This window comes from Eulemur rufifrons, chromosome 1 (assembly GCF_041146395.1).
Source record: "Eulemur rufifrons isolate Redbay chromosome 1, OSU_ERuf_1, whole genome shotgun sequence".
Taxonomy (NCBI): Eukaryota; Metazoa; Chordata; class Mammalia; order Primates; family Lemuridae; genus Eulemur; species Eulemur rufifrons.
In genome coordinates, this window is record NC_090983.1 from 17,612,135 (window position 1) to 17,629,233 (window position 17,099).

The window sequence follows — 17,099 nt, forward strand, 5'->3', positions numbered from 1 at the left end:
AACCAGGACAATTCCAGGCAAATTCTTCAGAAGGGCTGGGACCACATAACCCTTTGTCTCTTCCCTTTGCCCTGCTTCTTAAAAGTTGTACTCTGTGTCCTTCCTTTGTGGCACATGCAGGAGGTTCCCTGGAAAACTCTTTGTCCACCTTTTCCCTGTCCCACCCAACTACCCAAGTGCCCACCCAACCCTTGTACCGCCCCTTCATGCCTAACAATAACAGACCATACTCAAGCCAAATTGGAGAGAGAAGCTGCATTTATACCAGTGGGGACTCTGAGCGCTGCACAGTGTTCTCTTGAGAGTCAGTACAGTTCTGCGGTAGGTCTCCTTCCCCAACCTTTGCCTAGGAAGCCTTGAAATTTGATTTATCCTTCCCTTGGCTCTGGGCTTTGAGGAAGTCAGGCATGGAGGGGATAATGCATCTTTAGGTTTCTCTGCGCCACACACCTCTCTGGATTTCTAGTTGCAATCTGCTTTCCGCACCAGAGTAGATGGGAAAGATTAGTTGTAGATCTGGGTATGGGATTGAGCCTACAGCAAGAGGAAGGCGAGAACTCCAGTATAGAATCTAGAATCCACAAAGGGAAAGGGCAGGAGAGATAACCACAAGCTTGTGGAAACAAAGGAAGGGAAGAGAAAGAAGGTGAAAAATCAGATCCTAGATTTGTTTGAGAGGACGAGGTAATTTTGTGCCTAGGAATGCACAATCCATAGCTTGGTTTTCATCACCTCCATTTGCTCTCTCTGGAGCATCCTTCCAGGTTTTTCTCACCATCTGAAGCCAGCACATTCACCCTTCTCATGAGGTGCCTACCTCAGGATTCATCCTCCTCCAGGTCTTCCCGGATACAGATGTACACAAAGATGGAAGCTGGGTGGAGGCTGGTGCCATCCTTGGAGAGCAGGTGTATGTGGCGGTAACCTGGCAAGGGACAGGAGAATAACATCAGGAAGGCAGCCAGAGCTGGGGTGTTGGCCAGGGGTCAAAGGGCTGGCTCACCTTGTTGCATGCATGTCCATGGCAGGGTGTACTGACCAATAAAGTCATTTCGGGATTTCCAGTTATAATCCTTTACTAGAAAACGCACCATGGCGAGTTCAGGCACCAGGACCCGGAAGCATAGTGTCTGCCCCCAGTATGGATTAAATCCTGAAGTTGGGGATAGGGGGAAATGAAGGAACAGGCATTATTGACTGTCCTTAGGCCTATGCTGGGTTGCTTTCTCTGTGTTCTCAGCATTTTATAGGCAAGGAAACTGAGGCTCAGAGTGGTTAAGCAATTTTCTCAGGTCACTGGAGCTTTTAAGTGAAGGGCCGGTATTCTTTCTACTGTTTCACACTGCTTCCTCCCCACATGGTGGGGAGGGGTGAGGGGACATGTGGTAACATAGACTCTACTTAATGGAGGGCAAGATAGAAGGAAAACTGGCCATGCTCCCAACACCTCCCCTGCCAGCATGCCAGTCTCTCACCGTTGTTCTGCACATAGTTGGTCTCTTGCCGGGTTGTGTCTGGACGGACACCAAAGATCTGCACTCTCACCAGTGGATCCACAATGGACCCCTCTTTGGTCTTGTTCACTTTGGGGAGTTGCTGACCACTGATCACCTGCAACCAGGGCTCTGGAACCTCATGAATTCTGGCTCAGCCCAGCACCCCCCTCCAGCTTTCACACCCCAGGGGAGAAGACAAAAGACCTTGCACTATTGGTTTTTGGTCTGCAAAAATAATTCTCCAAGGCTAATATATTTTCTTCTAGTATTCTATCTGCAATTAAAAATGCATCCAAGTAGAAATTTAACAAGGTCTGAAAGTAGGCATGCTAATGGCAGCCTCTTTTATAGCACTTACTGTGTACCAGGATTTGTTGTAAGCACTTTATATTAACTGCTGTGATCCTTACAACCCCGTAAGATAGGTGGTAGTGTTACCCCCATTTTGCAGACGAGCAGACTGAGGTACAGAGAGGTTGAGCTTGCCCAATGTTACACACCTAGGAAGTGGTTTTGAAGCTATGAAGTTGGCTCCAAATACTAAAGGTAGACACTGTTAATCAGGCTATCCTGCCTCTCACAAGGAACTTTTTCAGTCAATTACACTCCTGTCAGGCCTAGCCACCTCTTCCCCTACTTCTACCCCAGCTATCCCAGTTTCTTCCCAACAGTTTCTCTTCCCATCGTACCTGGATTAAGAGGGTCTGGGCCTTAAAAGGGCTAATGGGCCTTTCTGGGTAGAAGGAACTCTGAGCATCACACAGGAAGTCTGGCTTCAACACATAGCCACAGCCACCGTTCTGGCGGAAGAGCCCATCATAGATGTCCATTTCAAGCCCTGCAGTCTGCATATTCATAGCCACTGAGGGACCCAGGAGAAAAGAAGGGAAAGATTCACCTTGGGAGCCTTCCAGCCCCTCTTTTAGGGAATTAAGAAGACAGATATTGGGTGCAAGAGTGCCTGCTGGGAATGCCTCCATAGATAGCATCTTTCTCAGTCTGGCAATTGTTATGAAACATTCCCCAGCCCTACTGCCACTAGGGAACCCACTTCCCACCTGCTGCTCCTCCACTCCCTCCTCCCAGCCCCTGCTGCTGCCTCACCCATCTGGCAGCCTGCATTCCACAGTTCCTGGGGGTTGTAGTTGGAAGAGTCTGTCCTCAGGCCACTGGGGTACACACGACTTAATTGCCAGGCATTGTGCTGCACAAATTCATTGCCTGTAAAAGGGTGTGGGGAAGGAGATGGAAGTGGGCTTCCCTGGTCCCAACAACCCTGCCTGCTCATTTCACTCTTTTCCCCAACATCTCCTGAGGCTAGCTCCAGAAAGCATCAATGTCCCTCTCTATTCTGTTTTATATAGACCATCCTCCCCCAGCTTGCTTTCTCTAGATCCTTGAGCCCACTACTCGTTACTCTTCTCCCCCTTACCTGTTCTGAGGAGTTTCTTAGCTCCTTCATCTCTCCTTAGCTCCCTGTTCTCTTTCTTGGGACTTACCTGCCTGCCCACAGGCCTGAATCTACCCATCCCACTTCCCTCCCTGTCCTTCCATTTTGGTCCTGACCAGCCTCCTTGACCAGGCGCCTGGCCTTAGTTTCAGAGAAGGACGACATCTCATAGCAGTGGTAGTGCTCCTTTGAATGAGCGAAGCCATGGAATGAGACAGTCTTCAAGTAGACAACCAGGTCAGAGAGGGCTGGACACAAGATGACCTTGGACTTCTGGAGAAGCAAAGAGGAGAGGAAGATAGAATTGAGCCCTCAGCAGTCTGAGAGGAGAGAAGCTAACAGCCATCCAACCTAAGCCTCTGCCCACTGCCTCCCCACTACATTCTCCCTCCTGCCTCACCTGCTGGGACAAGAGAAGGGGCTCAGGCTTGGAAATAGAAGCCTGGGCTGTAGTCTGACAACAGATAGGCAGACAAAACGACGGACACGTCACAACCTGGGGGTGGGAATGGGAATAAAGGCAGTCTGCATATACTGCTGGGATCACTTTCAGCCTCTGGGCTTGGAGGGTCTGCTCTGTTACATCCTGGGTAACAGGTTTTTAATATTATTATTTTTAAAAAGAGAGTTACCATCCTCCCTACCTCTTTTCTGTTAAGTGAACAATAATCTTTGGTCAAGATGTACATGAATTCAGACAGATATATCAAGGTATGCAAATGGTCATGGAAGTCACAGCTGAAAGGACATGAGAGTCCCAGAGTAATATCTTTGGATTTGTCTCCTGAATTCCCATTTCCATCCCTGGACATGGCAGCAGGTTAGACACCACAGCCCCAGAGAGGACAGGATAAGCTAGAATTAGTCAGCTGAGTGAGCCAGGCAAGTGCACAAGAGAGAAATGCAGACTTCAAACCAGGATCTTGGAGGTCCCACCAATGGCACCCCTCTGCCTCCCTTCCCCATAGGGAGATGGACCACTCTGTCACAGCCTTCTCAGAGCCTTCACATTCCCCACCCCAAAGCTCTCCCCTTCTTGCTCCTCTTCGGCTATTTCTGGCCCTTCCTCAAACTCACCCTTTCCAAGAATCTTTCTCTAAGTCTTCCTTAATTGAAGTCACAACAATCATTCCACTAACCCCGCTTACCCAATATAATAATGCTACACATATACACACACTCCCATCAGTGGTTTTCAAATTGGTCTTTAAGAAGACCGAGAAGTACAAAGATGTCTCAGGAGTAACCTGGGGGACCCAGGGGAGAGCCAAATGGGTGTTTCAAGTACGATGGTTCTGCATTTATCTATTTTGTATACTGAGCTTCCATATAAGATTTTATTTAAAAAAAGAAAAAGATTGCATGGCCCAAAGCAGTTGGAAAGCCACTGCAATATATAGTGATGCCAGGTATGCACCCTTATGCCTCTTTCATTGGGAGGAAGGGTCATTTTGCATCTTGGCCTTCCACTTTGGCTGACTCTAGTCTCTCCACAAATGGGTCCTCAGCTTGTGGTGCAGGCTGACCAAATGCCACAGCAGAAAGACCACTCCTGGCCTACCTTCTCCTTTTTGTCCTTACTCAAAGGTCTCAGTTTCTGGAGCTCAGGCTTGGGCTCTGTCTCATACTGGTACTCTAGCACCGATTCTGACTCCGGCTGTCGCTCTAGCTCAGAGTCTGGCTCCTCTTCCTCCTCTTCCTCGTCCTTAAGATCCTCCTCAAGCGCATCTAATTTCTTCCCCTTCACCAAGATCTTCCTCCGAAGCTCCTAGGGGACAAAAATAAAGAGGCCTGTCTGTCTGTCTGCTCTGGAGCCCTGCTGGGGAGCATGCAGTTTCCATTGTTCTCAAAGCCAGAGGAAGTGAGTGAATGGTCAGAAGTTCCCACAGGAAGAGATCAGCAGCTTGATACATGCAGTAGGAATTCTCTTATTGTTAAGTAAACTTGTAACATCTCTATCCCTATGGGAAAAAAATGTGGACCCCTACCTCACATTTGACACACTAAAAACTCCTCATATATTGAAGATTTACATGTATATAAAAACATAAAAATGAGAAAAGAAAATAGAATCTTTTTGAATAATCTTATGGGGGGAATACCTTTAGAAACATGATATGAAAACTCAACTGGGCGCGGCAGCTCACACCTCTAATCCTAACACTTTGGGAGGCCAAGGTGGGAGGATCACTTGAGGCCAGGAATTCAAGACCAGCCTGAGCAACATAGCAAAAAATAGAAAAATTAGCCAGGCATGATGGCACATGCCTGTAGCCCCAGCTACTGGGGAGGTTGAGGAAGGAAGATCAGTTGAGCCCGGGAATTCAAGGTTGCAATGAGCTATTATGATACCACTGCACTCTAGACCAGGTGACAGAGTGAGACCCTGTTTCAAAAAACAAAACAAACAAACAAACGAAAAAAACCCACAACTCAGAAAACATTAAAAAAGTGACAGATTTGACTACATAAAGCTTAAAAACTTCAGTAAGGCAAAAGATGCTAAAAAGACAAAAGAAAAAATAGGCTGCAAAAATATTTTCCAAAGATTAATATCTTTAACATTTAAAAAATTATTAGTATATACCAATAAAAATTATAAACTCTAATGAAAGTGAGTAAAAGTTGTCAAATAATTCAAAAGAAGAAAACACGAACTTTTAAAAAATATAACTTTATTTTTGTTCAATGTTTGCCATTATAAATTATCTCACTCATAGAATTATTTGTGGTCACTCTCTTCTCTCGGTTTGAGTGTAATTTGATATTTTTTCCAGAGGGCAAGTTAACAACAAAAACCAAAATAGTCAGAATACAAACTCTTCAACCCAGAATTTCATTTCAAAGAAAATAAATGGACAAAACTATATGTACAGATGAAACAACCCAAATGTCTATCAAATAGACAGCTGATTGAATAAATTAAAGCCCATAACATAAAATGGAAGACTATAGCCCTGTTAAAAAGGAAAATATTATTCATGATATATATGTGAGACATAAAAGGGATATAGAGGGTGATGTCATTCATGTTTTTTAAAAATGTGAATATACACAAATAGATGTTTATATAAGCATGTGAATGTTTATATAAGCATTAAAAAATCTATTTTTTTTTTAGGCTGGTCAAATGAAAAGATCTATTGATAGCTGTCTGTCATTATGGGAGAGGCTGGGATTATAATGGGGGGGTGTTTCCCTTTGTATTGTTTGTATAGTCTACAACAATTATGAACTATCAGAAAAAAATTAAGATACTTTCATTGAAAAAAGAAATATAAAGTAAATAATTAATTGAAAACTTAGAAAACTGTAAATAGGATTGTGTGTTCAATTAGATTTTTTAAAAATTCAAGTTGTCTCCAAGGATATTAAAGAGCAGGATGGTCCATCTGAGGATAGAAAGAGGGGCATGGAGGAAAGGGCCAAGGTGGGGGAATGTGGAAGCCATGGTAGAGTCTGAGATGGGGGAACAGGGTCCCTACCTCAGGCGAGGGCAGCTGAGAGGGCAGCAGCCCATCCAAGGTGGTGGTCAGCAGCTGCTCCCCGAGGATCTCAGTCAGATGGCGTGCCATGGTCTCCTGCTGTTCCCAGCTGCAGTGGTTCTCCAGAGACAAGATGACTGGGTAGTCTGATGTCTGGTGGTGAGGGGAGGGGACGCTGGATCCAGAGTTCTAAAGCCCTGTCACCTCCTTCTCAGAACACCTGCTTCCTAGGCCTTCCTATTTATTCACTCGAATGGGTACCCTAATTGCTAAACTCCTCCAACCTCATTACAGAGTTTGCTGGGTCTGAAGCCCACCCCGGGACACTATCCACATCTAAAGGGATATCTACATCTTAAGATACCTAATCTCTTACCTGTGTCAAGTCCAAACCAGGTCCCTCTGGGACCTTTGAGCATTCTGGTTTATGTGTTCACGTTACACTTCTATTATCCTTCAGCCCTACTCACCACTGTCTATTTCCTGTCTACCTCTCCCAGATGGGTGATAGAGCTTAGAAATAATAGTTACTAATAATTTGTAATTACCTCTATGACTACTAATTACTAGTAACACACCCAACACTTATTCATAATAATCCTTTAATATTTGCCTGATGCTTTTCAGTTAAGACCTCTTTTACACATATAATGCCATTTGATGTAACTCCCCCCCCCAGCCCCTCTACCCTCCTGAGACCCAGAGCCAGTCACTCTTCCCTCCGACCTTCTTGCCTCACCAATGTTCCCATCCTGGGGCTACTACCTGGAAGGCATACTGTGCTACTGTGGCCACAACATCTTTGAATAGGATGCGGGAGGTCAGGGTGTGTCCATGGTAAACGACGGGTTCCCCACTAGGTCCATCCCATACATCCACCTCTACGCAGCGGCACCCCTGCTTCAGGGCCCTGCAAGAAACCCGACCCCCAGAGTTCGGAGAGGTCAAGAGCTGATCTTTCACCTAGGGACCCTCTCCCCACTCTGGAGAGCACTTACCCACTTACCCATCCAGACCCCTTCAAACTACATCTGCATGGAGCCTTCTCTGTCCACGGGACACTGCCGCAGCTCACACTGATCTCCACCCCATCTCACCCCGCCCAACTCAAAATCTTTCCATTATAACCCATCACACATTGACTCATGAAACTTCTGGTATTCTTGTTTTATGTCCCTATATAACACCTGGGTTATTCAAACTCTCAGTAAATTTATACCTTATTTTCTCAGCTAGACTCCCTAAGGTAGACATTATATGTTCCATCATCTCTGTATCCATTAAAACTACTAGTTCAGTGCTGGCACTACAAAGCTATCTTGACTATTCAATCTAATCCATCATTAATCACAATAAAAGCAGCTACCACTTATTAGCTATTGACACATGGATTATCTCATTGGATCTTTACAACAGTCCAGATGCTGTTATCATCCCTATTTCATAGATGGGAAAACTTAGGCATAGAGAGGTTAAATACTTAGCCCCAGAGTACCAAGTGAGGGAACTAGGATTTGACCTCAGATGGTCTGACTCCAGAACCTGTGTTTTTAACTCCTATGCTCTACTGCCTTCCATTTAACATCCACTTTATTTGTTCATTATAATCTGTCAGGGCCTCCGAGTTCCAAGAGAGTTTCATAGCTTGCAAAAGAGAAGTTCCATTTACCCATAGAGTTTCATTGCCATTTTCCTATCAGTCTTCAATATCTCCTCCAAGTGCCTCAGGTATCGAGGAACCCTCAGCCACTACCCACCCCCCAACAACACCTGCTCAATCTGTTATACACTGACAGCACCCTTCAGTTTCCCACAGATGATCTCTGTCATGATCTGGACCCATGTCTCCCACCACTGCACCATATATATCCCTCGACGCTGCTCTGGCCACAAAGCTGGTCTCTCATTAGGTAGGTGTTGTGCGAGGAGTTGATGAAGTAGTGGCTCAGGGGTTGAGTCATATCCTGGTAGATGGGGAGGCAGGCTGGGTTGAAGATGTCTCCGTCCTTTAAGCAGAGGTAGCTGAGGAAGCCATCCACGCTCAGCACATGCCGCAGTTTGCCTAGGGTGTGGAGTGGGGAACACTGGAGTGAGAAGCTCCGAGTAGGAACATTCTGGTACAGCCACGGCCCATCCTCCACCCCACCCCCTCCAGGCTCCTGCCTTTCCATTCCCAGCCTTCAGAAGCCAAACTTGCTCCACCCAATGTTTATCAATTCAATCATTCCCACCCTCAGGGAATATTAAAGAGAATCATTAAGATAATTCGATTTAAGGCCGGGCGCGGTGGCTCACGCCTGTAATCCTAGCACTCTGGGAGGCCGAGGTGGGCAGATTGTTTGAGCTCAGGAGTTCGAGACCAGCCTGAGCAAGAGCGAGGCCCCATCTCTACTAAAAATAGAAAGAAATTATATGGACAGCTAAAAATATATATAGAAAAAATTAGCCGGGCATGGTGGTGCATGCCTGTAGTCCCAACTACTCGGGAGGCTGAGACAGGAGGATCCCTTGAGCTCAGGAGTTTGAGGTTGCTGTGAGCTAGGCTGACGCCACGGCACTCACTCTAGCCTGGGCAACAAAGTGAGACTCTGTCCCCCGCCAAAAAAAAAAAAAAAAAAAAAAAAGATAATTCGATTTGGAAGCCACTGGGAACCAAAAAAAAGATCATTGGAACTTTCTACAATGTTCTATTCTGCAGTGTCAGATATGGTAGCCTCAGCTACATGTGGCTATTGAGCACTTTAAATGTGGCTTGTTATGACTGGGGAACTGAATTTTAAATTTTATTTGATTTTAGTTAATTTAAATTTAAATAGCCACAATGGAGCTCACAGTTACCATAATGGACATCACAGTATCCAAAGGGCTAATTTTATAGATGGGGAAACTGTTAAAAACTTGTAAGTGACACAGCCAAGGTACCTATGTTTTCTTTATTGGGCTGTGTAGCTGCCACTATGACCTGAGGTTTTTTCCACCCGTATAGCTCCCATGTGAAGTTTTGAGGAGCATTTGTCAACATCCCCTTAGACTACACTCTCACTGAGGGAAGGGCCCTGTTACTTCTTCCATAGCTCTCACCCATCTCAGCCTGGGCTTTATATAGTAACAACAATGACGACTAACAGTAATTGAACATTTACTCTATGCCAAGGACATTATATGAAGCATCTCACTAATGTTCTCACTAACATGATGCGGTAAATATAATCCACCACGAGGGGTTAGGTAACTTGCCCCAGGTCACATAACTAGAAATTGGAGAAGCTAGGATTTGAACCCAGGCAGCCAGCTGTCAGAGCCACGCCCTGCACCACTGGACTGTGCAGTTTCACTGAGAGTTATGTTGCGCAGGGAGGCTTCAATAGGGGAACAACTTGACCTTCATGCCCAGCTTCCTAGCTCCAGGTTTCACAAGGCCTGGAGATGGTGAAGAATGACAGGAAGTTGGGCAGCAAGTTTCATTCCTGACAGTTATAACTCAAATTGCTCAGGTAAGTCCACAGTTGCCAGATACTTTCTATGGGGATTATTTCATTTGATCACCAATTATTTATAAATGAGAGAAGTTAAGTGACTTTCCCAAGGTCACTCAGTCAATAAGAAGCAGAGTGGGGACTTGAGCCCAGGTTTTTTGACTGATAACCACAATCTACAGTCAGAGTGTAGTATCTGATTGTCAAGTGCAAGGGGAGGGAAAACCAAGAGGGGTGGGTGGTAGAATAAATGTAACAGATGTATAACTGGCTCCTGCACTAGGAACAGAAGATCCTATGTCTTCACTCTCTTCAATTTCATTTCCTGAAACGATTGCTTTACAGACTCCATTATTCTCTGAACACCCACACAAATCTGGAATCACTGATTCTATACTTTCTCTTTGACTCTGAGTTCATGAAGGCAGTGTCCTTGCCTGACCTAGGCACTGCTGTATCTCTGGTGCCTAACATAGTCCTGATATATCATAGGTAGTACTCAGTAAGCCTTAGCTGAAATAGCAAATGAATGAATGAATGAAAGGGAGTTGGAGTTGAGGCCCAGGAAACCTGGATCACTTGTCCAGCTCTCAATCATCCCATCTCTTACCCTCATTCTCAAGGGAGGCACCAGGTAAGAATCGGATTACCTGGGTTTGAATCCCGATTCGTCTTTCATTAGCTATTGGCTTTGAGCAAGTCATTTAATCTTTCTAAACCTCAGGTTTCCTCTTTTATACAACTGACTTAATAACAGAAGCCATTTCAACAGGTCACTGGATTAGAAAAGGCATGTAGAGAGATTAATGCATTATAGGATACTTAGCAAAGGTCCTATAAAGATTACTGCTATTGATTTACAAGGTTTTAGTGAAGATTAAATGAAGTGAGGAATGTGAAAGTGTCTTGTAAATCATTTATTATTAATGTAAATTCCTCATACCCTGAAGGGAATGGAGGGCAAGAAATGAGCTTACAGAAAGGGCAAAGGGAGGAAGGTTTGAGGACAAAGAGGGCATAGTTTAGCTGCACTTGTTAAAACCTAGGTAATTGGCTTCCTCAACATCCCCTCAGCCATGGGCTGACTAGCTTTTGGCTCAGGGCCTTAGAGGCTTAAAAACCACTTGAAGAATGTGAAGAAAGCCCAGGAAAGGGTAGAGAGCCTGCATTTAAAGGGACAGCAAACAGGAGCCACGAAGAAGAACCAGAGGAAAAGGGATTATTTGCACTAAAGAAGAGGCCAAAGCAAGAAGAACAAGGGTTTTCCATTTCCATTGAGGATGAAGTTAATATCAGGAAGAACTTCCTGAGAGTAAAGGATATGAAACATAAGCATAGCAGAGGAAAGGAAACCTGTGGAATCTTCTTCCTCCTGAGAGATCTATCATTACAGAGGAGACTTCTGTCTTGTCCAGGCAGGCAATGGCTGTTATCTTTCAGGAGTGGCTAAATTAGATAATTGGGCAGGGGGCCAGGGTAGGGGTGGACTCAGCCTTCCCCAACACCCATGTCTGATGCCTCTCCATCTGGCTGCTCTTACCGCTGTCTGAAGGTTCATAGCGGTCGATGAGTTCCAGAGCAAGCTCACGGGCACAGTCTCGTTCTTTCTGCTCGTCTCGGAGGAAATCCAAAAATTCCAGTAAGGTCAGCTTCTGCTTATCAGCTGAAAAGCTTTCAAACAGTTCCTGTACCTCATCACGCTTAGTCAATGCCTTATAGAACTGTACAAATTCTTCACCCTCTAGAGTCCCAGACTGGGATGTGTCTGCTTCCTGCAAGAGAGGGTTTAGGGAAAGTGGATGAACCCTTTAATGGGACATTTTATGACCTTGACTTGCACTGTGAGAATAACCTTACTGACATACTTCCATAAAACATGCTTCCATAAAACTCCCATAGAACTCCTGACATTTAGTGTTCATAGAAAAAATCACTTCAGTAAGTAAAAAGCAAAATTTTAGCATACCATTTGCTACTAGAGAAAATTTTCAACTAGAAAGAGTTAAATCTCCCAAAGGTCCCTAAAAGGTCAAAAGATTCATCCTTCTATTTGCTCACATTCCAATTGGGGCTTTCCATTGCTCTGTGTACCTGCAAAATTCTGGCCATGGACAGAGAGGTCCTTGAGGTACAACATAACATATTGTTATTTACCTTTCATAAAATTATTACACATCTTTCCAACAAGACTGAAGGGCAAGAATCATGTCCTATACTTCCCACTGAGGCTGGCATGGTGCTAGGGCACATAGTAGAGATTCAACAATTGAGTGTAGCTGATTAGTGTCAGAGGACTTATAGCCAAGGGAAAATGTGGCCTGCCTGGCCCCTGCAAATCTTTCCAGTAGACTTACCTGGAAAAGACTCAAGGCATATTCTTGGTCCATTTCCACATTCATCAAGTGCAGTAACCGCTGAACTTCCTGGAAAGTCATCCGACCATCCTGGTTTTTGTCTCCACGCTGGAACCAGTCACTCAGCCATCCAGGTCTGAGTTAAGGCAAAAAGCACCATATGTGTGTGTTTGTGTGTGCATATTAATCCATTAACATCTCTCCCTTGTCTTTGCCGCCAGTTTCTCCTTAGTGCAAATCCATTTTCCATCTAGCTTCTAGAATAATCTCTCCAGAGCACCAATCTATCTTGTCACTGCATGGCTCAGGTGCCTGCAGAGACCTCCCTGTGGCCTGCAGAAAGAAATTCATATTCCTTAACATAGAAGCTAAGATCTTGGGCCCAGCATGGTGGCTCAGACCTGCACTCTGGGAGGCCAAGGTGGGAGGATCACTTGAGCTCAGGAATTCAAATCAGGAATTCAAGACCAGCCTGAGCAACAGCAAGACCCCCGTCTTACTAAAAATAGAAAAATTAGCTAGGCATGGTGAGGCACGTCTGTGAACCTAGCTACCCAGGCTAAGGCAGAAAGATCACTTGAGCCCAGGAGTTCGAGTTTGCGGTGAGTTGTGATGACACCACTGCACTCTAGCCCAGGTGACAAAAGCGAGACTCTGTCTCAAAAAAACAAACAAACAAAAAAAGAAGTTAAGATCTTCTTTGTCCCTGTGATCTGGGCCCAACCCAACCTCTCAATACATCTCTGTCCTCCTTGTACTTTAGCCAGACTCAGAAACTCCCTGTTCTCTGATGTCCCACTCTCTCTTTCTCTCCTGCTCTGCAATTGCTCTCTGAGCCTTTACTCAGGCTGTTCCCTTAGACTGGAGTGCCTTTCCCTCCTCCTCTCTTCATGCTCATATTCTACTCATTTTCAAGGCCTGGCTCACGTGCTATTTCTTCCCTAAAGCTTTTTCAGAACCCTCTCAGGAAGAATGAAATATCCTTCCTTTAAATATTCGCAAATCATGTAAGTACTTTACCATTTCTATGGCACTTAGATTATTTACACAATTCCATCGTTTCTACTAACTGAAGCAATATCTGAGTCTCATTAATCTTTGTATTCCTGGCCAGGCGCGGTGGCTCATGCCTGTAATCCTAGCACTCTGGGAGGCTGAGGCGGGTGGATTGTTTGAGCTCAGGAGTTCGAGACCAGCCTGAGCAAGAGCGAGACCCAGTCTCTATTAAAAAATAGAAAGAAGTTATATGGACAACTAAAAATATATATAGAAAAAATTAGCCGGGCATGGTGGCACATGCCTGTAGTCCCAGCTACCTGGGAGGCTGAGGCAGGAGGATCGCTTGAGCCCAGGCGTTTGAGGTTGCTGTGAGCTAGGCTGATGCCACAGCACCCTAGCCCAGGCAAGAGGGTGAGACTCTGTCTCAGAAAAAAAAAAAAAAAAAAATCTTCTTATTTCTATAGCCTGGCATAGTGCCTGATACATTCTGCTTAATAGATGGTAAATGAATGAATAAATGAACAAACTGGCATATAATCCAGGAAACTTGAAGTGAATCTATGCCACATCTGTCTAAGGGATTGCTTCCCACCCCTATGGTAGTTAATGATACTGAGATCTGTTCAGCTCTCAGGAGCAGCACCTTCTTTGCTTCTCTGCCTCTCACTGGCTCATCCTTCAATTCTGGGTGTCCTGATTCATGCCCAGCTCTGCCTGGCTATGTCTTTACCATCCCTAGTATCCAATCCTCCCTCAGTATCTTCAGCCTCACACTGGCCTGAGCTGTCCTTGCCCTTGCTGGCATATGGACCCTTGGGCCTCTCTAACCCCACACCCCTTCCCACCTTTCCTAGACCTGCAGCATCTGGCTCCTTCAGTGTCCCCTGCCCCCCGCCCCTACTCTGACTCCATCCTGCTGATACTGGTCCCGCTGTTCCTGTTGGTCCATGCTGGTGACAAGGTCCACCAACAGCTGGAGCCCTTGCATCCAGATCTGGGCCTCCTTAACACTGTTGGCCACCAGGTCCAGGTTGGAGCGGCGGCCATGGAAGACAACGGTGAAGCCCTGCTCCAGCGGGAACTCCTCTGCCAGGCTGCGCAGCAACTCAGAATCGTGGCCCTTACGCACTGTCTCCACATCAGAGATTGAGACTGCCAGAGAAGAAGCAGGTGGAAGCACTAAGGAAAGGAGTCCAACAAATTAGAGGGGCTCAGGGTCAAGGACTAGCACTCTCTTCTCCATGAAGCCACAGAAAGGAGGAACCCCAGCCTCTGCAGGCTGAATCCCAAAAAGCATTAGTACAGAGAGACACAGACCCCTGGGGTTCATGAGTCCATGCAAGTCCTTGATGTTTGCGTGGGCAGCACGGCAAGGGGCCAGTGCTGGGAGTGGCAAGACCTGGCTTCCAGCCACCAGCTGGCAGTGTGACACAAACCAAAACAACTTAACCCCTCAGTGTCCTCATCTTAAATAATGGATGGTCCCCTTCCATGGCCAGTCCTGATGGTGATCACAGGAGGACTGGTGGGGATGACAAATGGAAACATATTTGAAGGGTAGAAGCAGTTACAACAAAGCATTATATGCCCTAGTTCAGTTCTTCCATTCCAGGTTTGAGGGCTTCCTCTTTCTAGATGCCTAAGAGGGAGCCAGAGAAATTCTTCCACCCCCTTACCTCAGCTGGGGGTGGTGTGGATCATGAGCTTTGATTATGTCTCTAAAGCAGACTCTCTTACATGTGTCCTGTGATCAAATTGTTAGAGGTATCATAAAGAGTTTGGCCTATAGGATGCACACTGTTATGATGTATTTTTGTTATTTAAAAATATTTGTCATAATGGCTAATATTTATTAAATGCATCTTGGTTTCAGATCCCATGCTAAGTGCTTTACATGTTAATTCATTGAGTCCCTGTAACCTACTGGGCAGGTACTATTTAATCCCCATTTTACAGATGAGGAAACTGAAGCTTAGTTTAATTACTTTAACTCGTCTGAAGCCACCCAGCTAGAAAGTGGCAGAGCCAGGGCTTTAATTCAGCCAGGCTGATGCCTGACATCATGCTCTTATAATAGTAATAATAGTAATAACAAGATATAACCTTATGATTTATTGAAACTTACCATGTGCTAGGACTCTTATGAGCCCTATAAATGCAATAAGTAATTTAATCCTCATAACACCTTATAAGACAAGTGCCGTTATGATCTCCTTTTACAGGTTCAGACGTAGCCACAGTGGGACAGCACAAGGGCACACTTGTAGGACCCTGGTCCCTCCCCTTCCCTCAGGCTGCAGGGCCCTAGCCACCCATGTGCCCAACCCTAGCTATCCAGGTCACTCACAGCTGGGCTTGGCCCTGCCCCTGGCCTGCCGCTCATGCCAGACTGTCATGCCGTCATTCTGAAGTCTGAAGTATCTTAGCTTCTTCCAGGTTTTGGACTTCACCTTGTACATCAGCATGCCTTCCTGCATCAGCAGCAGGTCCTGATGAGCGGTCAGCTCTGAGCAGGAAAAGCAGGTGCTAGGTAACCAGCAGGGAGGGCAGAAGGCCCAGGAGGACCTCTGGAACAAGGGTCCACACTCCTCCCCTTCCCTGGGCTGTCCCTCAAGCCCTCTTCCCCTGCAAGGGTACTCACGGTCTTGCAGCAGGGATGCCATCACCCACTGCTCCACTAGTTGGCGCCAGAGTCACCTAAAGTAGCAAGGAGGAACAAAGGGCTTTGGGTGAATCTTGAAATCAAGGGAGTAAGAAAAGGAAACTAGTGTTTCCTGGGTGCCTACTACGTGCCAGGCACTTCATCTGCATAGTCTGTAGCTATTTTTACTTCTAATTTGAGTTTGGTGACTCTGAGGCTTAGATAGAGTAAGGAACCTGCCTCAAATCCCATGGAATCTGAATTGAAACCCAGATATAGTAGATCCCAGAGCCTCTGTTGTTTCCCATGGCTATCTCCAGAGAGGGCTAAACCAGGACAGCTGTCAAACACCCCCTTCCTACCTAATACCCCACAATCTACTAGGTAATCTCGTGCCACTCTTTTTTTTTTTTTTTTTTTTTGAGACAGAGTCTCACTCTGTTGCCCTGGCTAGATTGCTGTGGTGTCAGCTCACAGCAACCTCAAACTCCTGGACTCAAGCAATCCTACTGCTCAGCCTCCCAGGTAGCTGGGACTACAGGCATGCGCCACCATGCCCGGCTAATTTTTCTATGTATTTTTGGTTGTCCAGCTAATTTCTTTCTATTTTTTTAGTAGAGCTGGGGTCTTGCTCTTGCTCAGGCTGGTCTCTAACTCCTGAGCTCAGTCGATCTGCCCGCCTCAGCCTCCCAGAGTGCTAGGATTACAGGCATGAGCCACCGCACCCGGCCTTTGTGCCATTCTTTGAGTATTCCCCGTCCTCTCGTTGTTAGGAACCACCATCTTGCTGGCTGTCCCCTTTTGGAACCTGGAATCTCTCTGTACCCTCGCCTTCTCTTTTCTAGGTGGAATCATCCCAGCTTCCCTATTCTGGGAGCCCTTGCCATACTCCTATGTAGATTGTCCATCTCCTGAAGGGCTAGAGCAAAGTATTTCTTTTCTCTCTTCTATAACACTTAGTTGTCTTTCACCTTCACATGGTATAAAACATATTTTATACTCTTTTTTATAGTAGTTATTCCCATAGTTGTTATGGACCAAACAAGTTCTAAGACCACACAAGTCTTAGAACTGCATTTTCAAATTTTCTCTTCCTACCAAAAAAGGGTACCTCCTTTAAGGTATATGCTGTCCAATTTAGGACCTAGTTAAGTTGTCCTGGTAGCTAATAACAAACTTCCCTTTAAAAGAACTAGAT

General features: G+C 45.6%; 1 protein-coding gene across 1 annotated transcript; it reads right to left on the bottom strand.

The window, feature by feature from the left end:
- Positions 1 to 472: 472 nt before the first annotated feature.
- Positions 473 to 15,923, bottom strand: PLCD4 (phospholipase C delta 4). Its single transcript, XM_069467123.1, has 15 exons — positions 15,902 to 15,923; positions 15,608 to 15,766; positions 14,184 to 14,412; positions 12,262 to 12,397; positions 11,448 to 11,679; positions 8,292 to 8,493; positions 7,197 to 7,341; positions 6,432 to 6,584; positions 4,508 to 4,714; positions 3,063 to 3,216; positions 2,601 to 2,717; positions 2,186 to 2,358; positions 1,476 to 1,611; positions 1,004 to 1,153; positions 473 to 925 (listed from the first exon to the last, which is right to left on the bottom strand). The coding sequence occupies exons 1-15, from the start codon at positions 15,921 to 15,923 to the stop codon at positions 819 to 821; spliced, it is 2,322 nt and encodes a 773-aa protein (XP_069323224.1). The 3' UTR covers positions 473 to 818.
- Positions 15,924 to 17,099: the final 1,176 nt, after the last annotated feature.

What these genes read in the sequence shown, in the direction of transcription:
- PLCD4 (XM_069467123.1), bottom strand. Translation starts at nt 15,923, where the DNA reads ATGGCATCCCTGCTGCAAGACC. An exon ending in AGCGTCGAGGGATATATATG is followed by an intron (nt 7,342 to 8,291) that starts GTGCAGTGGTGG and finishes GGTTTCTTGCAG; the next exon opens with GGCCCTGAAGCAGGGGTGCC. An exon ending in ATGGACATGCATGCAACAAG is followed by an intron (nt 926 to 1,003) that starts GTGAGCCAGCCC and finishes GTCCCTTGCCAG; the next exon opens with GTTACCGCCACATACACCTG.